The sequence below is a fragment of the Phyllostomus hastatus genome, unplaced genomic scaffold (genome assembly GCF_019186645.2).
Source record: "Phyllostomus hastatus isolate PE091 unplaced genomic scaffold, TTU_PhHast_1.1 phas_contig_304, whole genome shotgun sequence".
In the NCBI taxonomy this organism is placed as follows: domain Eukaryota; kingdom Metazoa; phylum Chordata; class Mammalia; order Chiroptera; family Phyllostomidae; genus Phyllostomus; species Phyllostomus hastatus.
In genome coordinates this window covers 1,903,276-1,930,106 of record NW_025333845.1, presented here as the reverse complement: position 1 = coordinate 1,930,106, position 26,831 = coordinate 1,903,276, and the positions used below count along the sequence as shown (strand labels likewise).

Below are 26,831 nucleotides of genomic sequence, written 5' to 3'. Positions count from 1 at the left end.
TCCGGAGGCTCTCTCTGCTCGGATTTCTGGAGACGCCCTCTGCATGTGGAGAGTTGCGGAGACTCGGCGACCTCACCCCTCACCGTCCGCATGTTCGAGGAGCCGGACTGGGCCGAGGAGGCCCCAATAGCTGCGTGCCTCCAGCCTGTAGCGTCACGGTTTCGGCCAGCGGCAGCCTCGCAAATCAAGGTGAGTGGTCCCTTATGGCACTGGGAGCTGTTTCAGGCCGTGGAGCGGGTCCTGGTGGATCGCAGCGCTGGACCAGCCGTACGTGCACTCCTCGTGTGTGTGTGTGTGTGTGTGTGTGTGTGTGTGTGTGCCCGCGCGCGCACGTTGCGGCTGACTGAGAACGAAAATCTAAGAACTTTCGAAAGAAAAGGACATTGGAACTGAGAATCGGTAAGTAGAAGTTAGTGGGGCGAAGAGAGTCTCTTGTTTGACAAGAAAAGCACGTGGATAAACGTCCTGGGTCCAAAGAGCACGGATGTCCTGTTGGGGTTACACACAAAATAACCCTTGTCATTGGAGCGTAGAGAATGAGAGGGGATGCCGTTGAAGTTGGAGAGGTAAATTAGTGGTTTTACATATTTTAAGGAAAGACAGAAACCAGTGAAGTGTTTTTAGCAGAGGAAGGATTCCTTCAGAATTGCAGTGTGGAGATTGGATTTCAGAGAGCAAAAGGGAGTGACAATAAAGGGTGTAAGTACTACCATTTCAGAAGGTGGTGTGTAGAGAGTACTAAGAACCTCTCAGTTAAATAGGTGCTCTGGGACTGCCCAGTACCACTTCAACCGGAAGGCCTCCTTTAAGCCTGTGCTGATATGAGGGCTGCTGTAGTTCCTCAGGCTCTTCCTATCCTCTGTGAGCTTCCAACATGGAATGTCTGCTTTATGCCTCCTCTTCATTCCCTTAACCCATCGCTATAATCCAGGCCACTGGCCCGTTTGTCTGCACCTTGTCCCTTCCAGTTTGTTCTCTACACTGCAGCTTGAGTCATTTGAAATACCCATCATCCTGTCATTCTTGATTTCAGAAACTGCCCTACTTTTTATCAGCTGGAGGCAAAAGCCTGAGATGAAGGGTTGGAACTCCTGGTCTCTGGCCTTGGTCCTGTTGCACATGGTCTTACCACATTCTTCTGGGGAACCCTAGTACCTCTTCTGAACATTGAAGAGCGTGGGTTGGATGGCTGGTTTCTCTGCCTTCCAGCCTCCCAAAGGTTGGGAAGTTGTTCAGGGTCTGTCATGCTTCATGACAAGCTAATTACCTGGGAATAATATGGATACCTCTGCCAGTGTTTGAATCAGGTCCCCATCTCCCCCTTCTTATTCCCTGGGTCCCATCCATTCTTCTCGCCCCTGCTTTCATCCCTTGTTTTCCCACCAGGGCTCCAAGCACCGCCAGCTCTTGGCCACACTACGGGTCCTGGAGGCAGCATCTCTTTCCCACCAACCTCCTAACTTGCCTGGCAGTGACTCTGAGGAGGAGGAGGTGGTGGAAAGGAAGAAGAAATGCCCCAAAAAGGCTTCATTTGCCAATGTTTTTACTGAAATAGAGGAGAAAAGGAAGAAGCAGCAGCAAAAACAGCACCTACCTGACAGTGACTCTGAGAAAAAGGAAGTAGAAAAGAAGAAGTGTCGTAAAGGGGCTCTTCGTGGCAGTGACTCTGCTGCAGAAGAGAAAAGAAAGGGGAGATGCCAGAAACAGGCCCCTTCAAACCCAGCCCAGCACCTGGACAGTGTTGACCAAACAGGTATTAGTGGATGTGTGTAAATATCAAACCCAGCCCAGCACCTGGACAGTGTTGACCAAACAGGTATTAGTGGATGTGTGTAAATATGTGGGAGAGGGGGGTCATCTGTTCTTACATATGACAGGTTACTTGCCACCATTAGGTTTGGGATTATGCAGTTAGAAGTACTTTCATCCACTCCACAGTCTCTATTTTGTCCAGGATGAATTTACCAAGACTCTGAATTCAGTGGGTCTTGCCTCATATATGCCTCCCCATCTCCTTCCCTACAGGTCTCCAAGCTTGGGAGAGTAGTGCCACAGATGACCCACCCAAGCCAAGCTCTGAGACCACTTCTCCCCAACCCTCCCGGACCTTGAGTCGCAAGCAGTGGCGGAACCGACAGAAGAACAAACGTAGACACAAGAACAAGTTTCGGCCACCTCAGCCACTAGACTCAGCTCTAGCCACAGCCCCCACAGAGGAGACAGAGGTGCCTCCTGCTCCCATTCAAGATAGCCAAGAGACTCGGGCAGGAGCTTTGCGAGCCCGCATGGCACAGCGGCTGGATGGTGCTCGATTTCGTTACCTCAATGAACAGCTGTACTCAGGGCCCAGCAGTGCTGCACAACGCCTCTTCCAGGAAGACCCTGAGGCCTTTCTCCTTTACCACCGTGGCTTCCAGAGCCAAGTCCAGAAGTGGCCACTACAGCCAGTGGACCGCATCGCCAGGGATCTTCGCCAGCGGTGAATGGGGGTTGGGCACCGTGGAAAGCAGTGTTGGTCAGTCAGGGGCTCAGACTAGAGCAGTGAGTGATTCCTCCCTTCCACTCCCAGGCCTGCATCTCTGGTGGTAGCTGACTTTGGCTGTGGGGACTGCCGCCTGGCTTCAAGTATCCGGAACACTGTACACTGCTTTGACTTGGCTTCTCTGGACCCCAAGGTCACGGTGTGTGACATGGCCCAGGTAAACCCCTTTATCTCTATGTATCTGGCCTGTGCGGTAGGTGCAGCCTGCATGTGCTAATCTCTTAACACACTGTTCTTCCTTCCCCCACACCCTCATCCTATTGTTTCTCCTTCCCATATTGTGTGCCTCATACAATAACCTCACTACCCACAGGTGCCTCTGGAGGATGAGTCTGTAGATGTGGCTGTGTTCTGTCTTTCACTGATGGGAACCAACATCAGGGACTTCCTAGAGGAGGCAAATCGAGTGCTGAAGACAGGGTAAGAGCCTGCAGGACACAGATGCATGTATATGTGCCCATACATATCTGTACTTACACAGAACTTCCCATTTTTCTCAGTGGTCTCCTAAAAGTGGCTGAAGTTAGCAGCCGCTTTGAAGATGTCCGGACCTTTCTGGGAGCTGTGACCAAACTGGGCTTCAAGGTCATCTCCAAGGTGAGGGCCCCACAAAGTTTTGTCCCTATTTTTGTCTCATTTGTGGCCCTTTCCAGGGTAATGGTGATCAGGAAGGAGGCCTTAGGCACAGACATTTGTTTCTTGAAGGCACAACCCGTGGGAAAGAAAGCCCTGGGAAGCTTTCAGAGCACGGGTGGGACATAGATTGAAGTGTTTTGAAGAGTGGGTTGAAGATGTGGGGCTCACTGGGTCTTTTTTGCCCTAGGACCTGACCAACAGCCACTTCTTCTTGTTTGATTTTGAAAAGACTGGGCCCCCTCGGGTAGGGCCTAAGGCTCAACTCTCAGGCCTGAAGCTTCAGCCATGTCTCTATAAGCGCAGGTGATCTCTGGACAACTTGAAAGGGGAGTCAAGTCTTGAACTCCAGGTTCAAAACTGTGAAGACTGTAACCAGCCAGGCTGTGCGCCAGGACCTGATGCCACCCTTGCTCTGTCCCAAGAACAAAGTGTGATGAAACCCCTGGCTCAGCCCTTCTCTCATGAAGGATTCTTGGTTGCAAGAAGCATAAAATTACTCAGGCTGGCTAAAGAATAAGGAGTTTCTTGTGAGAACACAGGGCTGTCTGGGAATTATGGATCCCCTAGTTATAGAAACTAGATGGTTTGGAATTTAAGGCATCTCTGGGTTTGATTCCTTGTTCCATCTCAGGAGCTACATGGGCTCTCTGTCCTGGCATCTCCATTCTCTTCTCTTCTGACCTGCTTGCAGACCAGCTCCGTCTACTTACTCATATCTATACTCCTTCAGCTTTGGTCTGCTCAGGTCTTCAAGGCCTCAGACAGGCAGGCATTGCTTCTTGGCTCTGGGGCAACTGGTGGCCCACTAACACTCTGGCTCAACACATCAATCAGGGCTTCTGGGTCAGGACTGTGCTTGTTTTTGTATTAAGCACTTCTTTCCCCTCTGTCCTCATCTCCATCTTTGGAGTCACATGGTCCAGACAACTTCCAGAAGTTATTGTCCTGTGTAGCCTTGGTCTGTGTCTAACTGAGAGCACAAATTTTGGAATGAGGTGAGCCTGGGTTCAAATCCTGGCCTGCCACTTACTGCTGAAGTCATTTAATCTTTGAACGTCACATTCCTCATTTGGAAAATGGTAGGATTCCTGTCTCGTGGGATTGTATGGGCCAACTGAAGAAATCGATAGCCGGGGCCGGGTACCATGGAGGTGCTCAATAAACAGTTGCTATGGCTGTTATGTCTTGTAAGCCTTATTCTCTGAGGACCTTCTCAAGGGTGGGTTGGAGGTTGAAGGATAAAGAATAGATTTGTTGATTGAGGAAGACTCAGCTTAATAGAGGCCTTTTGATCAGGCTCATTTAATAGGACATTTAGAGATTCTTGATAGAGTCTAAGCTGTGTTTGGACGGGGTTGGTGAGGAAATTGGGTCTGTTCATAAATAACCATCAGTTAATGCTTGGGTTGTTTATTGGCAAAAGGATCTGTCATTTCTGACTAGCAGGGGGCCCAGATCAGCATGTTCTAGGAAAGCTGTACACAGGGAAAGCTGGTGCTGGGAGAAGATGGACTGTGTTGATAGATCTTTGGCTGTTCCTAAATGCAATCTGCCATGATCCCAGACGTAAAGATAAAATCTTTTCTACCTATTTCCAAGAAAAGAACTCAGCATACCACTGCGACACAGGTTTCAGGGTTCTGAGGCAGCTGGATGCCTCCAGAAGAGGGTGGAGGTTCTGAGGCAGGCTGTTGGCCAGAGAGCATGTGTGGAAGCTGCATAGGGCCTTTGCATGTGTACTCTTCTCTCTGCTGAATACTTGACTGACTGGCAGTCTTACTCATGATTCCAAACAGCCTAGTTGTTTCCTACTCCATCAGGCCCAAAGCAGAATGACTCTCAAAGTACTCCCTAAAGTGTGCAGCTTCAGCATTTAAATGCTACACTGTGATTGCTGTGTGTGTTAGGGTGCAGTCTTAAGTCATTTTGATCTTGGTAGTCCCAGAGCTTGTTACTTGAGTTTACTTAAGCAGATGATAAAGGATGACAGTCCAATTGAGTGGGATTGATGGGAACAGGAGTGTTGCAGGAACCCCAGTTTGGGGCACATGAGAAAGCCACTGTGGACTCATGACAATGAAAGAAGTAGGCATATGGGAGAATCAGTAGATAGGACTGGTAGATGTTGAGGATTGGTGAGAGAAAGGAATCTGAAGTGAGTCTGGTTTCTGGCTTGAGCAACTGGGTAAACTAGTGCCATTTGGAAATGGTACATAAAAGCCACAGGAGAGATCTGTCCTAGGGATTTGGGAATCAGCAGCCCAGAGGTGGTAATTAAAATCATAGGAATAGATAAGATACTCAGAGTAAGATAATAAGAGGGGGAAATGGCTCATAATAGAACTCGGAGGAGCATTTAATTGGATGCATAAGGGAACATGAGCCAGTAAGGAGACAGGATGAAAAGGTTGGGCCAGAGATGGAGGAGTAAAGCCAGGAAAGTGTATTGTATGTATGTATTTTTCACCCAATGAGGTGTTTATCGATTTTAGAGAGAAAGAAAAGGAGAGAAAGAGAAACATTATTGTGAGAGAGAAATGTCAACCGGCTGCTTCCCGTACCTGCCCCAACCGGGGATCAAGGTCACAACCGGTATGTGCTCCTACTGGGAATTAAACTTACAACCTTTTGGTACATGGGACAGCACTCTAACCAACTGAGCCACCCAGCCACGGCAGTAGAGTGGATTTTTTAATGTGGAAGGAATGGGAGGGTTGTCAGCTGTTAAATGTTGTTGAGAAATCTGTTTGTGGAGGGATAAAGATTGCTGAATAATATCAACGGCCTTTTTGAATATATATTGGTATTCATGAATTTATAGTTATACCAATCAGCCCAGTGGAATGGCTATCTGCCTACTCAGGGATCTATGTGTAGCTTGAGAATCTGAGCACTAAGGAATCATCCAGAGATGAAACCTTGACTTGCAAAAGAAATGAAAGCAAACAAAGGAATTTGAAATCATTTATAAGTACTCGAGGTTGTTATACTAGTAGTAATTGAACAATTGACCTGGGAAGATGGGAGGCTGTGGTCAGAAATTGCAATGCTTGAATTACAAATATTGGAAGCAGAGCAGCTGCAGGTGATTGGCAAAATCTAGAGTACAGCTACATGGGTGAGTGCCTGAGAGGCATTCAAGGGAGGTTTGCCTAGAGACTAGTTAATGGACTGAGAGCTCAGGTATTGTGTTGTGTAGAGTGTGGGCTATTGTCTTTATGGACTTTCCAGTTGTCCGGGATGGTGGTAGAAATTGGCATGGAACAGGTACCAACCTCTTGAGGGAGAGCACAAATCCAGAAGATTTGCAGACAGAGAAGGAGAGACTGATGGCATGAATTTCAAAAGTGCTAAGGGTTCACACAGTCTACTAAAGACTCCCATCTGGGGGATGATGTGAGGCTGGTGAGCGGAGCTGGCTGCCAGGCAGCTAAGATAAAATACCCTGACAGTCCTCTCCAGCTTGTCAGGACTCACTGGGGATCACTGGAGAGAAGCTATTATTATTATGGCTGCTCCACGGGGGCAGGAACCTCTTGAAATAAATGGGGAGGCAAACCATAATGCCCAGAGAATGTGTTGGAGTAGCAGAGCATCTCACTGTAGGACATATCACCTTTTACAGCTCTGTGTCTGTGTTCATTCCCAAATGTTATTTATAGTCCTAGATCTTAACTAATCTTAACTAATAGTCCTAGATCTTAACTAATTTTCTGGGGTTTTGTTTTTTTTAACATTCTTAGCAGAATAGCTGGCGTCTGCCCTCCTCCTTTTGTCCGCCCCCCTCCCCTTTATAGTTTGGATTCTTCCTTGGCCTGTTCTAGTACCAGCCACCTGAGTAAATCTCTCTCTGAGTCTGACTGGACCCCAGGCTCACTCTAACTCAGCCCAGCACCCACTAGTGGCTCCATCAGTCACCCAGATTCTGAGAGCAGCACTCTCCTGAGCTGGATCTGGGTCCTCCCTGTCCCATCATCAGCTTCAGGACAAGATTTTTTTCAAGTCCCTGCTTGGACTTCAGTGTCTAATGTTGACAGTCTAGACTATAGAAAGAACGATATGTATTTCTTTGAGAAATAACAGTATGCAAACAATTTAAAGAACAACGAGACCAGTTTAAAGAATAAGTTGAAAACAGATTAAAGGAGTGGCGAGAATAATAAGATGCAAATGGGATTGGGAGAGGCTGCCCCACTGTGAAAGGCAGTGGTTCTCAAAGTTTGCAATAGAATTATCTGGAAGGCTTGTTAAAATGCATATTGCTAAGCCCTTCTCCAGTTTCTAATTCAGAAGATCAGGATAGGGTTTGAAAAGTTTTTTCTGGTTGCTTTGATTTTTCTCAATGAAGCAGAAAGCAGATTGTGGGTTGAGAGTGAGAATAGGGGAAAAGGAGTTGAAGTTTGAAGGAGAGGAGAACATGAATATTGTTTCTAAGAGCAAGAACAAATGAATTAGGGAAGTACAGTGAGTATGATTGCTAGTAATTTTAATAGCACACTTAAGGTTTAAGGTCAGAGGATAGGATTGGAGACCAGTGTAAGATTGCTTCCTAGAGAGCTTGTTACTGTGAGACAGAGCTGGACTGTCAGAACCTACTCACTTCTTGAGGGGTGGGCTGGTTTCTGACCTTTTACCTCAAGTCTAACTGGGGACTCCACTGGGACCCTTTGGGACACTTGAAGTATTGAATCCCTCAGCCAAGGAATGATAAGCCTGGAGTCTGACTCCTGCTCTGGAAATGTAGAAGGCAAGCAGAAGTTCACTGACTGTTTTGATGGTAGAGCGAGATAAATGCTGCTGCTTATGCGTTGGCCTGCTTTTCCATAATTTGCCATGGCACCTTATGTGTGAGTATTTCCTACATGCCTTGCCAGGAGAGAAAGAAGCATGGGTGGTCTTAGGTCCTGTCCAGCAGAACCATTTGAAGAGGCAAGGAAACCTCAACACAAAGAAACTAGGAGTGTGCTGTGTGGACTGAAGACTCAGTCGTAGTAGACTCTCAGATTTTAACAGGGGTGTCCAACCTTTCAGCATCTCTGTGCCACACTGGAAGAAGTACTGACTTGGGCCACCCATGAAAAACATTGTGACACGTAATCACAAAAAAATCTCATAATGTTTTAAGTAAATTTGTGATTTTGTGTTGGGCTGCGTTCACAGCCATCCTGGGCTGCATGCAGCCTGCAGGCCGCAGGTTGGGACACCCCTAATTAGTTTCATCCATCAGGGTTGGGGAGACAACAGGAATGCCCACTTTAAGGATCTGCCTGGCCCATAGGGTGCAGAACCACCCAGTTAAGCAAGAACTTTTATTCCCTGACTTCTCTGCACCTTGGGCCAGAGCAGCCAGCAGCTATTAGGTGGAAGGGAGGTGAGAAGAGCAGAGAGCATGCAGATTATTCCTCCCTTCCTCATTGCAGGCTCTTTGACTTAAGTGGAGCAGAGCTGGGAGGGAAAAATAGTAAAAGCTACAACAGGTGCAGATTATTGTTACATATGATTACACATTCTAATCACTTGAGAATGTATCCTAAAATGAGCATAAGACTATGAACTAAGAATGAGCTGAAAAGTCACAGGCTTGCTGCCACTTTTCTCCACAGCAGGGGAAGAATACCCCCAAATGAAAATATTTTGGAGTGGTAGTGGGAGACAAGGATGAAGTTGGATTTGGATAGCAATCTATGCCTCATGCTTGTTAGCATACCCTTTAGAGACTTACTGCTTCTGCTGTTAGCGGTGAGCTTTAGCTTTTGTTCCCGTAACACAGTCCTAAAGGAATACAGTTCCAAAAGACAAAAACATGATCTTGGCAGAGACACAGCTCAGCTCCAAACACTCAGCCATTTCTGTAATTGCACAAAGCCCTTTGTAGCTTTTTAGAGACCTGTAATTAGAGCTTTTAATCCCCAGGTTGTCCTCCTTCCCAGGTGACTTAGACTGGTCACCTGGTTCTAGGGTATTAGACAACTGCAGTAACTGCCTTATTTGTCTAATCGCAACCACTCCTGCCCCATAAAGCAATTCATTTTGCACAGAGCTGACTGATCTTTTTTAAATGTAAATCAGGTTTGTCACTTCTCTGCTTAAAATTCTTCAGTGGATTCTCATTGCTCTGAAAACAAAAGACAACATCTTTCCCAGGCCCTGTGTGATCTACCCAGGCCACCCTCTCCAACTGCATCTTAACCCACTTCTTCCTCGCAGAACTCCAGCCAGAGGGGGTTTTTCATTTTTCCAGCATTCTAAGCCATTTCTGCTTCGGGGTTTTATACATGCTGCTCTATCTTCCTAGAGTACTCTTTCCCTTATGACCTCATTTTCATCTTCTAGATCTTTACATCAACATCACCTTTTTTGTGGAAGAAACTGGCTAGGTACTTACCAAGGTGCCCTTTTCCTAGACAATTAAACCCCATTTCCCAATGCCTTATGTCACGGTGGGGCTATTCAAGTAGTTCTAATCAATGGAAAGGGAGTGAAGTGATGTTTCACTATCAGACCAAGGCAGTTAAAGAGCAGATGAACCTTCTCCTTATTCTCCCACCTGTCCACCTTCTAGGATGACCTTGAAGCACATGTTTTGAAGGTGATGGAGTAAAAACAGAAGTCTGGATCCCTGAGTCACTGCTTGGGAGGAAAGCTGCTTGACTAAGAACATCCAGATTGAACTTTGAACAAGAAATAAACCTCCATTGCAGTAAGCTAGTGTGTTTGGGGAGATTTAGGGCAGTTAGCATTATGTATCCTGGCTAATATATCTCCTCTGGGCATCCTATCCACCTTACCTTACTCTTGATCACAAAAGGCTTTTTGTTTCATTCTGGTGCTTCAAACATTTAATTATCTTACCAGATGCTGGTCAATACTACCTGTCCCATGAATTTTAATCTTAGTGGGGGGGTGTGATGCTCACATCAGGAAGTTGAGATGCTTATTTTACAAGTTATGTTTTGATTATGACAAAAAATCCCAGTAATGAATGAAAAAACCTGAGGGTAGGTGGCTATGGGCATTGATTTGGGAAATCAAGGATTTAGCAATTAGGTCTGTCATTCTCTTGGTCTCCTGATTCTCTTATTCACAAGGTGATGTGTTCTTGGTTAAGCAGGGACACCCAATGTACTATTTACTATACACGTCTTGAGAGTCTCACTGATTGCCCGAGTCTTTATGCTCTTCATGGGTCCTTCTACATTGTTAATACAGTGGTGTAGATATGTTCTATTGTTCCGTATAACATAGCTGAAACCAATCTAAAATATTAACATTTGAAATATATTTAATTCTCTCCCTCACCGCTCCTCATATCTTAGCAGCCTGTCAGTAACTCATTCAGTTCAGTATATGTTTATATAGAACTCCAAAAATCAACAGCAACAAAATAGAAGCCAACAGAAAAAATGGGCAGGAGATTGGAATTGGCACTTTATAGAAGAGGATTTTTAAATAGCCAACAGACACATGGAAAGGTCAGTCCCATTTGTAATCAGAGAAATTCAAAGTAACACCAAATGACATGACATTACATATATACTGGAACTGCGGGGGAAATGCCACCAGATAGCAAAGATGTGGAGTAAAATGAATTCTCGTGTGGATTACATGAAAATTCTCATAATCCCTGGTGAGGGAGAATAGACTGAAAATTTTGGAAACAGACTGGCATTATCAACTAAAGTTAAGGGTATACATACTTTGTAAGCAGACAGTTCTACCCCTGGTTGTATTTCCAACAGAAATGTGTGCACTTGCACAAGAGGCATTTGCAAGATTGTTCACAGCAGCACTATTGGTAGGAACCGCAAACTGATCACTAGGCAGTTCACAAACTATTTGAACACACCCCTCCCCCAAATGCCCACTATAACACCAACAGATCTTCACAACATAAAATGAAAACTTACACATATCCATAATAATCAGGTTTCAACCAAAATGATCAAACAGAGGAAATGATAATCCTGTAATAATCATAAAATTATAAACTAGCCCTGGCTGGCGTAGCTTAGTGGATTGAGCGCGGGCTGGGAACCAAAGTGTCCCAGGTTCGATTCCCAGCCAGGGTACATTCCTGGGTTGCAGGCCATAACCCCCAGCAACCACACATTGATGTTTCTCTCTCTCTCTCTCTCTCTCTCTCTCTCTCCCCCCTCCCCTCCCTCCCTCCCTAAAAAATAAATAAATAAAAAATCTTTAAAAAAAATAAATAAAATTATAAACTAATTTTTACTCGGAATAAAAGACAATAATAACTGACTCCAGTGAGCTCAGGTACTGGATCTGGCTGTCAATATTTTAAAGTAGCTGTTTCTGATGTGTTCAAATAATGAGAGGAAAATATAAGAAATTCAAGGAATATACAGAGGAGGAACTTTGCCAGAGACATAGAAGCTATAAAAAGGAATCAAATGAAAATTCTAGAACTAAGAAAAGTTCAATGTAAATTACTCAACTTGAACAACAAAAAGTAAAGAAATGGACAGGGCCTCATGAACCTGTGGCACTAAAACAAAGGACCTAATGTGTCATCGGAATCCCAGAAGATGAGAAAGGATGGAGCTGAGAAAGCACCTGATGAAAAACTAGCGGAAACATTTCTAAACTGGGTAAGAGACAAAAACCTATGGATTCAAGAAGCAGAGTGAACAACCCCTAAACCAGATAATCATGAAGAGGTCCATATCAAAACATATCATTATGAAAACTGAAGAAGAGTACTGAAAGCTAAAGAAAAATGCTGTACCTAAAGGGGGAAGTTTGAAAGCAGAATTCTTTTCATCAGAAACCATGGAAGCTATAGAAAAATGGCTCAATCTTTTTCAGGTTTTCAAATAAAACAACCCAGAATCACACCCAGTGAAAACATTCAGAAGGAATAAAGGAGGGAATGTGGACACTCTTAGTTGAAGGAAAAGTAAAATTTGTCACCAACTGACCTACCCTAAAAAGGGAGGGCTAGAAGAATTTGTCTAAACAAAGGAAATGGTGAAATCTGAGACTATCGGAAAGTGTGAAAGAGCACAGTAAACAAAAATATGTACAAATACAACAAGTAGCTTTCCTGAATTGTGCTTGATGGTTGAAGCAAAAAATCATAACACTGCTGTGGTTCTAAATGTATGTAAAAGAACTATTTAAGACAATTACATTATAAATATAGAAGGATAAAGGGGATGTAAGTTTTCTTGACTTCACTTGAACTGGTAACACACCTGTAGACCATGTTAAGATTATAAATAGAAAATTGTACTGCAACAACAATTAAAATAAATTTTAAAAATAAAATAAAAAGATTATAAATAGACGCGTAGAGCAACCACTAGAAAGCTGTACAAAGAGATAAGCTCAAAAACACTGTAGTTAACTCAAAATGAAATGATAAAAAGTATTCAGTTAATCCATAGGAAGGCAGAAAAAAGAAAATGACAATCAGAGCAAACAAAAAATAAAATGGCTGACTTATTCCCTAACATAATAATTACAGTGCATGTTAATGCTCTGAATACATCAGTTAGGCAACAGAATTGGGCAGAATAATAAAAAGCAACCTAACTAAATATTGTCTACAGGAAACTCACTTTAAATATAACGGTATAGGCAAATTGAAAGTAAGAGGGTGAAAAAGATACATAATGCAAACATTAAGGAAAAAGAGTGCTTATATTAAATTAGATAAAGTTGACTTCAGAGGGAAAGATTTTGTCAGAGAAGGACATTATATAATGATAAACAGGTCAATGCAGCATGAAGGAATAATGCTAGAGCAGGGTGCAAAACACATGAAAACTGATATAACTAAAAGGAGAAATAGACAAATCCACAATTGCAGTTGGAGACTTCAACAACCCTCTCAATAATTGGTAAAACAACTAGACAGAAAATCAGCATTTATATGTAGGAGAATTATTAGAAATAGTTCTAAAATGAGGGATTAGTCACAGGAAAATCTTCAAACACTAAGAAGCTAAATATACTTCCAAATAATCCATGTGTCAAAGACAATTTACAAGGGAAATTAAACAATACATTGAATAATTAAAATGAAAGCACAACATCAAATTTTGTGATGTAGCTAAAGCAATGCTGACAGGTATATTTATTGCTCTAAATGCATACATTGAGAAGAGAAAGTCTCGAATCAATAATCAAAGTTCTCACCTCAATCATCGAGAAAAAAATGGAGTAAGATGAATCCAAAGCAAGTAGGGAGAAGGTGATTAGTAAAGAGCAGAAGTCCATGAAATTGAAAACAAAAACAATAGAACAAGCCAGTGAAACGAAGAACTGTTTCTTTGAAAAGATGAATAAAATCACAAACCTCTTGAAGACTAACAGAGAAAAGACACAAATTACCAATATCAGAAATGAAACAACCATCACTACAAACTGGGCAGATATAAATATATAAAGATAATAAAAGAATACTGCAAACAACTCTACACATATATTTGACAACTTAGTTGAGCTGGAACATTTCCTTAAAAATAAAACCACACAAAGTATTACAACTCATTTAATATGAAATAAATAATTTAAATAGCCCTGTAACTATTAAGGAAATTAAACTTGTTTTAAAAATTCCAAGAAAAAGAACTAACAAGCAAAATAGAGACAGACTCATAGCAGGCTTACAGCTGTCAGAAGAGGGGTTGTGGGGGGACTGGGTGGGGAGTGTGGAGGGACAACAAAAAAAATTACTTGAGCAATAACATTTCAATAATAATAACAAGTTAAAAAAAAGAATGAAGCAGAATGAGGACAGGGACTTGCTCCACCTTGCTGCTATAACTCCTCTGACTAGAACAGTACCTGACATATACCATATTTTTCAGACTATAAGATGCACTCCTCAAATTTAGGATGAAAAGGGGGGTGTGTCTTATAGTCTGAATATAGCTTACCTGGCTCGCTGTGGGGGGTGGCAGTGGAGTGGGATCTCAAGTTATTAAATATTTTACTGCATCTTTTGCCTCAAAAATTTTTTCCCCTGTTCTCCTCCGCTAAAACCTAGGTGCTTCTTATGGTCTGGTGTGTCTTATAGTCCTAAAATGTGGTGGTAAATTCTCAATGAATATTATCAAATGGAAAAAAAAAAGGACCTTAACCTAGTCTCACACCTTATACAAAAATTAACACAAAATGGATCATGAACTTTGATGTAAAATAACAAAACTATAAAACCTGTAGAAAAGAAACAAGAAAATCTTTGGAATCTTGGGTTAGGCAGAAAGGGTTAAACTTGCCATTGAAAGCATAATCTATAAAAGGAAACATGGATAAACTAGACTTCATTGAAATTAAAAACCTTTGCTCTATGAAAGACCCTGTTAAGAGGAAGCTATAGACTGGGAGAAAATATTTGCCAACGACATAGCTGACAAAGGACTAGTATCTCAAGAGTAAAAAACCTAATAACCTTATATCTACTAAAGAAATTGAATTTGTAATGTAAAACCACCAAAACAAAACACTCCAGGCCCAGATGGCCCTACTGGCAAATTCCACCAACCATTGATGGAAGAAAGAATATCAATCCTACACAGACTTTTCGAGGAAGTAGAATAGGCCTGAACACTTCCTAACTCATTTTGTTTGTGACTCTGAGACAGACACCTGGGAGCAGAATTGCTAGAACATGCTTTATTTAATTAATTTCACTAAGTGCTGGCAGATTGCTCCCAGAATAACTACTCCAGTACACGCACCCATCAACAGTGCATGAGGCTTCTTGTTTTTCACTATCTCCCCAACATTTTATATGATAGAGATTACAGAATGCTGTGGAGAGAATGGCTATTGGAGAAGAATGCCTGGTTTCAAAAACTGGCTCTACTATTTTCTGACTCTGACCTTGGATAATTTACTTAATCTGTATCTCAGCTTCCTCACTTGTATGATGGAGAAATAATAGTACCTATCTTACAAACATCAGGGCTTCTTAGGCATTAATGGGTGAAAATGGTACTGTGTTGTATTTCAGACATTTCCCCTATTCTGTTTCTGAATGAGGATTTCAAATTAGAATAAAAAGCTACAGAAATAAGTGAGTTTCAGGTGAGCTACAGACCATTAATGATGTTTTAGGTTTTTGGACTATTGGTGCATGCAGTATACAAAGTGGATCACAAATTTCCTTATAAATTAGGATATGCAAATAAAATTTAGCTCCTCTCTCAATTATTGATCTGATTTTCCTCACAAGTTCACTCCCATCCTGTACTCCACCAACTAGTGGAAGAGGCTAGAAATAAATTTAATTCAGTCTCTTTAGGTTTCATTTATCCTTTGAAATAAATGCTGAGAAGCTCAAATTTTTCCTATTCTACCTCTGCTTCTCTGCAAAGTGACATCTGGGTATAGAGGGAAGAGCATTTTGATATCAGAAAGAAGGGGTCCTCTAGTCTCATACCGGTCCTTGGGCATGACAAGCTGGAATCCTCTGGGTACAGGTGGCCCAGTTCCATACATGGGCATTCCACCAACATTTGCTTCTAAAGCTGATGAATCCATGGTCTTGTCTTTTTTAGCTGTCAGGGCCTGTGCCCCTCCCTGCTAATTTGGCTTTCTTGCAACAACTCTATCTTTGGTGCCACAGATCACAGTGATTTTCTGCCTCATTCCCCATTGAGCCTAAAGGACCTCTACTCAGCATCCACACCACACAGGAATCAAGAGACACAACCTCTTTATAACCATGCCACTCTGCCCTTATAATGCTCCTGGTCGACAGTAAGTCCATGCTGTAAAGCATTTTCCATCTAAAGCCTCAGGAGGAAAAAAGACAAAAGCCTCTTTGGCCTCAGCATGTCAGTTTACTCCTTCATCCCAAAGTCCCAGGTCAAGTTGATTTTGTCTTACTCCTCTGTCTCCTCTTTGCTCCATCTGCCCCCATCAATTGGGACATGATGGCACATATTTCTTCCCTTTGTCCTGTGTCTGTGTTCCTTTTTCTTTTCATTGTTTGGGACCTTAATTTCTTAATGGGATTTTAGTTTATCTGGTAGACAGTTTCAGTAGTGAAATTGTCAAATCCAGAACATTTTTACACAGCAGCCATTGTATTTAGGCTATACTGTCATATGATACTTAATTTATAATCTCCAATTGATTCAGTTTAATAACTTGGTTGGGCATAATTCAGAATGAATTTTGGTCCAGAGAATGGTGTGCATTTGCAGAAAATACTCTGTACCAACCAATATCAGATGGCTTTTTATGTATCTCACTGTTGCTTTCTGCAACCACTGAAGGATAAATAGTAGTGATAGTAAACATGGATAGAAGCTTCATTTATCCAAAAGATGTCTTCAAAATTCTGCTGATCTCCTCCCCTGAAGGAACAGCCATGCCTCTGGTTGATCGTGAGAAAGAAAATGGAATGGTTTCTGAGGAAAGTGGAAAAAAAAAGAGCAGAGACTTTCACCTCTCTGCTCCGCATTTTGTTACAAGGCATCAGTTGCACCACAGTCACTAGTGAGTGGGGTAACTGAAGAGATTGTGCGCTGACACTGAGTACACGCTTGATTTGCATTTCCTTCTATCATGTAGCTTGTACCTAGCCAGACAGCAATGGAAGTAAGTTGTACCTGTAAGTTGTGGCGCTGTAGTCAAGGAGAGGACGCTCCTGTAGGCCTTTAGCTCTGCCATTCTATAACCCAATTTTTATCCGAGAGGTTTGCCCTGGGATAGTATGCAATCATGCACCTAATAATAACTCAACATATCAAGCTTGATTTCCAACTCCCAACTTGTTTCTCCCTCAGATTGCCTGTCTCAGTTAATGACACCATGGACCTCCCAGTTGCTTACACCTAAAATCTAGGACTCACCCTAGAGTTGTCCTCCTCCCTCCCTCTTCACATCTAACTCATCAGCAAATCCTGCTGGCTTTGCCTCCAGAATATTTCTTAAATCCATTCATTCTCCATCTCCCTGTTATGACCCTCATGCACAATCCATCATCTCTCCCTTGAATTACTTCAATAGCATCCAAACAAATCTTCCCTGTTACTCTGAATTTTCTTCCACCCATCCATCAAAGAACAGCCAGGGTGATCTTTGGAAAATGCAAATTAGATCATGTCATCTCCCACCTAATACTCTCCAATATATTCCTCCTTATGCTTTTGAAAAATACAAACTCATTATCATGAAAAGGCTCTGTGTGATCTGTGTCTTTCTATGTCTTTCTGTCCTCTTGGCTCACACTGCCCCTCACTCACCATGCTCCAGGTACACATTCTGTTCCTTGAACACCACAGGGTTGTTCTGCCTTAAAACCTTTGAATCTACTGAGCATTCTACCAGAAATATTCCCCCTTTTCAAATATTCAGAAAGCTCTTCCTTACCACCCAAACTACAGGGCCTGGCACAAATAATGCCCCTTTTATTACAAAATCATAAGCATGTAATTCTGTAACATAACAATATCACATTCAAGCACACCATATGACATTTTAGGTGAAACATTCAAACTGCTGTCCATCTCGTGCGAGACCTTCACATACTGTACCAACCACACTCAAGCCAGGCATTATTTCTGCTCAACCTGTACATTAACTCTCCCTTGTAGTCACCCTCTAACATATCAGCCTACTTTATATTCTATATAGCACTTAGAAATCATCAAGTTTAACTTATTTATGTGTTGGCCTTTTATTGTCTGTCTTAGAACAACCTGCATTAGAACAACCTCGTTAGTGCCTGAAAGAACACCTGGTTCAAAGGAGGGCGGAACAAATAACTGTTGAGTGAACATAGGACCTTGTGTCTTATTTTGCTTGTTTGTTGTGTGTATGGTTCACTCAGAATCCATTGTAGGGAAAGGGATGACTGGCAGGGCAGGATTGGGGCAGTCTCAATGATACCACTAAGTGCCTTTAGAAATAATTTTGAATTCTAATGTTATCCCTTTGAAAATACCCTTGTGGATTTAGCAAAAAGGGCTGTGACCATAGTAGAGAGCTGGACAGGGATTCTGGATCCTGCATGTTAGCCATCCCCAGACCTGCCTGGGCCGGACCAATACCAGGCCCATCTCTCCATAGTGTCCCCACGCTCCCCTCTCCCTGGTTGCCAGGCATCCACCCTCTTCTGCCTTCTGTGTGAACACATCTCCTCTCTCCTCTGTTGTGCTTTCCCCTCAGTGTGTCACATCCTCAGTGTGAATGCACCATTATTTCTGACAAATCTCAGAATTCTTTCATCGGATCACTCCAACTTTATTTTGGTTGAGGGCTCAGGGCAGGGGTGGGCTGCACACATGGACTCTCCGTTGAACACAGATGGCAGGACTGAGCTTGGTGGGCAGGGGCAGGTGCATCAGGATATTCCTGCTGTGTAGCCTAGTAGTGCCCAGGGGCCCTTCCATGTACACAGGACAGGAATATACAGCCAGGCCAGCAAGGGGTGGCCGGTCATTGGTACCCTGGGTCTGAGTGCTGACGCTGACTGGAGGCAGAGGGCTGGGCTGGCTGGAGGAACTGTCCTTCAAGGCCCCTGCTAGCGGGTCCCACTGGGCATTCCAGAGCTGTAGCCCAATCAGCAGCAGCCCTGTCTCTGGAACCGTGGGGCTTGGGCTATTCACCACCTGGGGGCGCCAGAAGCCAGTCAGTCAAGGCTAGGAAGCTAAGGGGTCTTCGTAAGGTGGGATCAAAGAAGATAGGGTTATTGAAGAGACAAGATCACCAACAGGCAAGGTAGGATAGCTGCGAGGTGTAATCAGGGAGGTGGAGGGGGGCAGAATTGGAAATGAGGGGCTGCAGGAACATACCTGGAGGTACAGAGGGTTGCTGTTCAGCTCTTGACGTTTATGGGGAAGATGATTGGAGCTGGAGCCTTGGCAACCAGGCAAATTGGAGCTGGGTGCAGAGTGGTCCAGGGTGACTGTAGCAAAGGCAGCCTCCCAGCGCAGTGCCAGCAGCAGGCGACGGGGGTAGCAAAAGGCTGATAGGTGAAAGATGCGCTTTGGTACTTCAGTGCCCGCACCCAAGTAGCGAACCAACAGCTGCCCACGGCGTGACAGCTGTCGCAGCCAGTGCCAGGGTGGCTGCGGCCCAGCTTGTGCATGGCGTCGCCAAGGCGGGGGTAGGCGGCCAGTCCAGAGAGCGTGGGCCACTGCTGCACAGCGTGGGAAGGCACACGGGGGCGCTCCCTTCAGCTGCTGCAATAGACAGTCAAGGTCCTGCTGCAGCACCTTCACCAGCTGGCTCAGTTCCAACACCTCGGTCTGCAGGAAGCCCTCTAGAGGCCGCCCCTCGTTGAACCTCATCGCGATCCACCCGGTGCCAGACTGGTCTTGGCAAGTGTTCTCGGTCAGTAGAGCCTGCAACGACTCCAGTCTCCGTTTGGCAACTACCAAACGCTGCAGCAGCCGACTTTTGATGCGCCGAGAGCCTCCCCGAGGCATAGGCACCCAAGTTGGTGAACTCCGTTGGAGGGCACTCAGGAGAGCACGACTTTGACGTCGCAATAGCCAGGCCTGGGAGCTAGCACTCAGTCCACAGATCCCGGGTTCAGGCCATGTGGACAGTAGGTGCATCTGGGCCTTGCATTCTGCCATAGCATCCAGCTCCTCTAGCTCTGGGAGGTGGAGGCGAGGGGTGAGAGACAAGGTCTCTCCCCAGTACAGACCCAAAAGAGTAGGCCTTCCTCTGACACTGTAAGCCCTCACCTTATAACTATGTGAATATTGTACCCTCCTGCCCCTTTGTTGCCAAAGCTGTTCACACTCCTAGGAGAGTAGCACTACACTGTGCTGTTCCCCACCCCAACACAGATACCTGGCCCATGCTTACCTGGGTTGGGCAACAGAGTGGCTAGAAGATACTGGGGTGTGTGTGGTTGGTCCCAACTCCCCCTGCTGGGACTCAGGCAGGAATGTATGAGGCTAATCACGGACTCCCTGTCCTTGTTGTCTCCCAGAGGACCCCCATAGAACACCAAAGCTGAAGATGAGATCAGAGCCCCTCAATTCCAGCCCCTCCAGTTTCCACCACTTCCCAAACCAAAGTTATAAATGATGTCCTGGTCTCAGTACTCCCACACCTTCCCCTTTCCAGGCTCTCTTGGGGGCTGATAACTACATGGGGGCAGAAGAGGTCTCACCAGCCAGCTCCTGCATGGCAGCATGGGGATTACTAAGGCTGGCCCACAGCTGGTCTTGAATCTGAAGGACCTGGGTGAAGGTCACTTGACTCCTGGGGGAGGGGAGCAGGTAGTAGGCTTTCAAAACCATTTATATGCTGAGGACTCACATCTTTCTCTGCAGCCCAAACATCTCTCCTGAGCTCCAAACTCATGAGGGCTCACTAGTCATTGCCAATTGATGACCTCAAATTCAACTTGCTTTCAATAGAAATCACCATTTCCCTCAACACCAGCCACCCAATTGTTCAAGGATAATTCTGAGAGCCATCTTTGACTCCTCTTCCTCACCCCATATTTACTCCCCCTGCTGTGACTACCCTAGTCCCTACCACCATGATCTCTTCCCTTGAGACTTCCAGAGCTTCCTAAAACTGTTCTGCTTGCCTCCAGCCCAGCCCTGTCTGGTCCATTCTCCACACTGAAGACAGAGTGATTTTTCAAACAGGGAAGTAGGACCACATTTCTTTCCCTACTTAAAACCCTCAGTGGCTTCCCACTGTCCTCAAGATAAAATCAGACCCCTTACCATGGTCTTAAAGGCCCTTTACCACAAGCCTCAGTTTTCCCACTCAACCCCCAGCATGTCCACCTCTGGCACACTGCTGCCTTCTCCCTCCTGCTAGTTCCTCTGCTCAGAAAGGACCAGTCTCCACCTGATCTGCCTCTGTGAAATTTCAAGACTCAGTTCAAAGTGAGATCCCAAAGTCCTTGGAGAAGCTGTCCTTGGCTTCCACCTGCCCTCACACTTTGGTGCTCTCCAGAGGTGAATCCCAGACCCTGTGGAAAAATACTCAGCATTTGCTGTGTGACTAACTGATGAAGCAGGATGGGTGGGTCTCTCACCAGCGCCCCCTGTGTGCCTGCATCTTCATTCCATATTGCTGCCGGTGTAGCAGGAGGCTGTGTAGAAGGAGCAGGGGCAGCGTCCTGGTAAGGGGTTGCATATAGGGTCCTTGCTGGGCTAGCTCCACACTGTTGATCAAAATGTGGCCCAGCTCCAGTGACTGCTCCCAGAAAACAGGCATGCAGTGCTGAGTCAGCACAGCTAGAGAGAAAGGAAAGTGCTGAGTCAGCACAGCACAGTCACCCTCCCTCCTCCAATCTGATAGCCTTTGTGGAGGTTTGGGGGTTGGCCCCTCACCTGGTAAAGAAGCAACAGCCTCTGCAGACACAATAAGCCAAAGACGGAAACCTCTGTGGACCACATTCCTGCTTTCAGGTTGGACTAAAAGCAGTTCTAACTCCAGGTCCGAGACCACTGGGTACAGACATGAGGCTGAGTTTAATCAGTGGATAAAGAGGGTCAGACACAAATCTAGGGATCAGACTTGAGGCTAAGAGGTCAAGAGTCAAATACAGGGGACAGGCTGGAAGCTAGGGGATTGCCCATGAGACCTGAGAGTTCAAGCTTAGGCCCAAGTGTAGGAAAAGAGTCCTAGAAATTATCTCTTGGCAGCAAACCCACCCTTGGCTCCATCCAGCAGCCCCAGCAAGGGCTGTAGCAGATCTTTTGGCCAGTGAGGCATCAGGTGACAGTTCTCCAGCACCAGCCAGTGCCCTTTGTGCATTGCCTGGCGTAGAGTGCTGACCACATAGGAAACCGGGTCCCAGGCCTCAGAGCCCAGGGCTATCACCTCCAGGTGCTTCTGCCCCTGGAGAGCATAAACAGACGTCAGAATAACTCAGAGTGATCCTAGAGTGACCCAAGGGGCCCAGAGTAATGCCACAATCACCCCAAAAGTTCCGGACTAATCCAAAAGATCCATGAGAATGTTGGGATGCTCAACCCCCACCCCATCCCAGTCCATAGGAGCCTGGGTACTCGGTGGCCAAGAGGCATGGCTCAAACCTGCTCATGCTGTGCAGCCAATTTCTGGATGACAGTCAGGGGGTGCAAGATAGCTGTGGGGTGACCAGGTGGTGGCAGCAAGATCAGCAGGGGCTGAGTAGCCTGGCTGTGTTCAAAGGGTATGGTGGAGGCACTCAGGTTCTCATCCAGGGGCCGGCCCAGGAGGCTGGTGGTGAAGTCTGCCAGGGCAGCTGCAAGGCACTCAGGTCTCAGCACACGCCACAGGATCAGCTTCTGGAGGAGGCTGAAGGGATCAGGCCCAGGCCCAGGTGCAGGTCCCAGTACTGTGGATGACAATGACAGGTAAGCCTGCCAAACACTGGAGTGGCCTTCCAGGGATGCACGTAGCCCAGCAAATTGGGGCAGCAGTTCTAACATTCCACATTCATGCCAGGCCCTCAGCCCTAGCCAGGCTGGTCGAGTCACACCTGGAACCGGCTTGCTATAGCCTATGCTGGGAGAGGCTGCCAGTCCAGGCCAAAGTGCCAGCCTCTCCAGATCTGGTGCCTTCCTTGCCACTTGCAGCAGAGCCAAAGCACCCAAGGCACCTACCAAGGGTATGTGGGTCAGGCCCAGTGCAGCTACAGTGCTGCCCAGCAGCTGGCGGGTCAGCTGTGTTTTCAGCTGTAGCAGATGGCTGGGCAGGTCCTGCCCCTGATGGTTCTCACACTGTTTCATGCTGTTCAGAGCCTGCTTGGTGGCTGCCAGCCAATTCTCTGGGCGCATACAGAAAGGTAGCAGCAGGTTCCGCAGTGGGCTAAGGGCCTTGATAATGGCCATTCCATGCTGGACCACACGCCGATAGGGTGCCCACCGTACCATCTCCCGCATCCTCAGGTCTTCTAGTTCCTCATAGTGGGCATGCAGCTGACACAGCTCTGCCTGTGTCCTTAACATGTCTCGCAGGAACTTGGCTGGTTTCTGATGATTTAGGTTCTGGGACAGCAGCATCAGCAAGAGCCGTTCCTGCATACAGTCATTGTTGCATGGATTTGGCCCTTTCCCCCATAATCCCCCATCATCTCCAATCTTCTCCACACCCATACCTGGCCCCGCCAAAGCTCATCCCAACCTATAGAGCAGATCCCCGAGCACCTCAGCAGCCTCCATGGCTTCATGGGTATCCAGAGCTCTCGTCTTGAGGTCCTGCCAGTGGATCTCGAGCTCAGGATGCTCTGTGCACAAGATTTCATGCAGCATCTGTTCTTCTAGGATGTCCATGTTCAGGCCCAGATCCAGCACATTCAGCCTCTTCAGCAGCTCACAATCTAGTACTTGGGGTCATATGGGAAACACGTAACCCCTTCCCCTTGGCAGAACCAGAAGGTAGGATGCACAGGGAGTGTGGTTCCCTGCTGCAGTCCTGAACCTACTCTGGGCCAGATTGAATGAAGCTGGGAGCCTAGTATGTCACAAAGCTGTGCTGGCAACTTACCCACTGGGCCTCACCTTTTTCCAAAGCACTGAGGGGGAGGTTAGTGCTCAGATAGAGACAGAAGCCAGGCTGCACCTGGGGTGGGCTCAGCTGCTCCCGCTGCAGTAGCCATTGCAGTTCTTGGCACCCTAGGCCCAGCTCCATGTTGGTTAGTAGCACAGGCAGGCCTGTGAGGGGGAGACAAGGACACACTACCCACCATGCCAGCATGTAGGCCCCTATGCACAAAATGAGCTCCCCTCTGGATAATAGCAGGATTCTTTCAGGGCTCTTCAGTAGAGTTAGTGCCTGGGATGAAAGTGGGAGCTGAGGTCAGACTGAGGTGTGAGAGACCTGTGGGGCCACAGAGATGGGGGAGGACAGAAAGAGGATATGGTGGGTGGGGACTAGTGCTTACCACGAGCAGCTGCCTCCAGCAGCTGAGGACCCAGGTCTGGGTTAGAGCCTGAAAATACACTGAGGTAGGGAATGGATAGAGACTGGGTCTCAGAGGCTGGCCTTGACTTCTGCCTCTCTGTCTCATCCTCCTCTTTCTCTTGCTCTTGCTTCTCTTCCTTTTCCTCCTCTTCCTCCTTTCCCTTTTCCTCTGCCTTCTGCTCTTTTATCTTGTCCTTAGCCTCATCACTCTCTTCACTATCATTATCTTTCTCTTCCAAATCCTCCTCTTCTTTTTCTTCATTTTTCCTGTAGCCCGTCCCTGCAGAAAGATACAGAGGAACTATTCTCAGAGGAGGAATTAGCCTGCCAGGGAACACTGTTTACCATAGGCTCCATTTCATGAGGAAAGTCACTTAAGCTCTTTGTGGCTCAATTTCCTTAACTGCAAAATGGGGTTGACATCAATGAGTCCCTCAGAGTGTTACTGTGAAGAAGACATGAACCAATAATTAGAAAGCACTCAGATGGCACTTAGTAAGCAGTCAATAAATGTTAGCCATCATTATTATTACTCTAAAATTCCAGGGAGGGGTTCTAGTCACCCCTGAAATTGGCTCCATTTCTGCCTTTCTGTGGGTTGACAAGTCAGTGAATTTCCCTTTTTGCCTAGGATAAATTGTCACTAACAACTAAAAGAGTCATCACTAATATAGAAGTCAGTGCTTATAAGTGAAAGGCCATAAACTGGAATTAATCACGGGCAGCATGGTGGACACAGATGTTTGTCTAACCAATAGCCATCTCAACTCCTCCTTTGCCTTCTCTACTGCAGGAGCCAGAAAACAGAAATACTTATTATTTAAGTATTAACAAATTTAGTAATTTTAAAAAATATTTTATTTATTTAGTTTTAGAGAGAGGAAGGGAGGAGAAAGAGAGGGAGAGGCACATCAATGTGTGGTTGCCTCTTGTGCACCCCCTACTGGAGACCTGGCCTGCAACCCAGGCATGTGCCCTAGACTGAGACTGGAACCAGAGACCCTTTGGTTCACAGGCTGGCACTCAATCCACTGAGCCACACCAGCCAGGGCAAGAATTTTTTTAGAAGTATTAAGCATTTAAGAAGCAGACAAGTGGATGGTGGGTCTATAGTTTGGTATGTTCATTTCCTATTACTTAACAAATTACCACAAACTTAGCAGCTTAAAACAGCACCTACTTATTAGCTCAGTTCTATAGATTGGAAGCCTAGGACAACATGATTGGATGATCTGCTCAGGGTTACACTGAGCTAATCAAGGCATTAACTGGAGCTTGATTCTCCAAGGCATCATCTGGGACTTGGGGCCTCTTCCAGGCTTGTGGTTTCCTTTTTTTCCCTGTAGCCACTCTATCTTCAAGTCAGCAACCGTTCAGTACATTGAATCTTTCTTGTGTTTCAAACCTTTTCTACTTTCTCTTCTTTCCTCCTTTCTTCTTAGAGGGGCATGGGTGATTACATTAGCCCCACCCAGGTAATTAAGGATTACTACAAGGGGGGATCAAAAAAAAAACCCCATAATTATTTTCTGGAGGGTGGTCCCCTTGTCGTACAGACTTTGCCTGCTAGGTGAGTGTTCTAGGGACCCATCTATATCAGTGTACCAGCTGGAATTGTTGTGAGAGGCTGCATTCAGCTTCAGTGAAATTTTTTGAAGACTCTTTTGCACGTTTCCCCATTTCATGATAGGTGATTTACAAGTGCACCTGCCCACACCATGCGATGTTCAATTTTTGACCAAAAATGGAATGACCCCCCCAACCCGTGCCTCACCCTCCCTATTCACCCAATTTCACCCCAAGCAACCTTTTTTTTATTTCCCCAATGAAAAAATTCCTCAAAGGGAAATGTTTTGCAGATGTGGAAGAGGTAACAAAAAACAAAAGCACTAAAAGGCATCAAAATCGACAAGTTCAAAAACTGTTTTTGAGAAGTGGAAAAGACATCTTGATAGGTATATTACATCAAATGGAGAGTACTTTGAAGGTGACTGAAATTTAAACAGGAATAAATACACAATTTTTTATAACTAAATTCCAGGTTTTTGGGGGTCCCCCCTCGTATCTCTATCTTAAGGTCAGTTGATTAGTAACCTTTACTACAAATAAGTCCCTATTTGTTTAACCATGGTAAGTGGGCTTTTTGTTACTGGTAGTGTGAGCATTTCTAAATAATAAAGCAAATTGGGTGTTGGAGGAAGCAATGTGGGTTTTTCTTTTCCCTTCTGGGAAGGTGGCTGGGCTATGTGATAGGTAAGAAGTTGTCTTAGGTCATGGGACTTAGACCACGTGCTCCCTGAACTTTAGTGGATTTAGTAAAAGATATTCGAGTGTGCTGGCTACTTCTGTACTGAGAAGGGAGAAACTTTAAGGAAATTCCTTTCTGCTCATATCAAGCAATTTCAGACCACAGATGATAAGATACTCATGCACCTTGCTGCTTTGTAAAAATTATTCTCTACTTCATGTTGCATGGGATAGGAAATTATGAGCTACTGAAGGAGATTAGAGAATTGGGAAAGCCTCACCCCAAACACTTTTCTCTCTGCATTCCCTACCTGATAAAGGTAATAGTCTCCTTCCCTCTTTTGATTTGGATACAGCCCAAAGCAAAAGGGGCTACATCCTATGGCTGATCAGCCTTAGCTCACTAGTAAGACTATTTTTTTTATATACAACTCTGAGGTGAAGGCCAAGATTTAGATGGATAACAATTACACTAAAGCTTAGTGGACTTGGTGGAGCCCCCAGAACCAATGTTAAGAGACAGAACCCAGAAGGTATGGTTTAATTTCAAGAA

At 45.3% G+C, this 26,831-nt stretch overlaps 2 protein-coding genes across 4 annotated transcripts in view; one reads left to right on the top strand and one right to left on the bottom strand.

Annotated features, from left to right (window-relative positions):
• Positions 1-57: 57 nt before the first annotated feature.
• Positions 58-11,268, top strand: RRP8 (ribosomal RNA processing 8). Of its 3 annotated transcripts, none has more exons than XM_045839526.1 (7): positions 58-189; positions 1,387-1,756; positions 2,026-2,479; positions 2,570-2,699; positions 2,856-2,962; positions 3,043-3,139; positions 9,741-11,268. In XM_045839526.1, exons 1-7 carry the CDS (start codon positions 91-93, stop codon positions 9,777-9,779), a joined length of 1,296 nt encoding a protein of 431 aa, XP_045695482.1. In that variant the 5' UTR covers positions 58-90; the 3' UTR covers positions 9,780-11,268. The 3 variants fall into 3 exon arrangements, with proteins under 3 accessions (XP_045695482.1, XP_045695481.1, XP_045695480.1); XM_045839525.1 differs by lacking the exon at positions 9,741-11,268 and adding an exon at positions 3,366-3,695 and having other exon boundaries at positions 1,387-1,753; XM_045839524.1 differs by lacking the exon at positions 9,741-11,268 and adding an exon at positions 3,366-3,695.
• A 7,152-nt stretch (positions 11,269-18,420) lies between these two features.
• The window catches only part of DNHD1 (dynein heavy chain domain 1), a 70,962-nt gene continuing 62,551 nt past the window's right edge, over positions 18,421-26,831 (bottom strand). Inside the window, exons 34-44 of the mRNA XM_045839573.1 lie at positions 24,012-24,311; positions 23,629-23,781; positions 23,275-23,453; positions 22,180-23,145; positions 21,796-21,982; positions 21,472-21,588; positions 21,174-21,375; positions 20,289-20,380; positions 19,979-20,128; positions 18,955-19,763; positions 18,421-18,771 (exon numbers count right to left, since the gene is read on the bottom strand). Coding sequence (XP_045695529.1) covers positions 18,421-18,771; positions 18,955-19,763; positions 19,979-20,128; positions 20,289-20,380; positions 21,174-21,375; positions 21,472-21,588; positions 21,796-21,982; positions 22,180-23,145; positions 23,275-23,453; positions 23,629-23,781; positions 24,012-24,311 — 3,506 coding nt within the window. The remainder of the gene's footprint in view (positions 18,772-18,954; positions 19,764-19,978; positions 20,129-20,288; positions 20,381-21,173; positions 21,376-21,471; positions 21,589-21,795; positions 21,983-22,179; positions 23,146-23,274; positions 23,454-23,628; positions 23,782-24,011; positions 24,312-26,831) is intronic.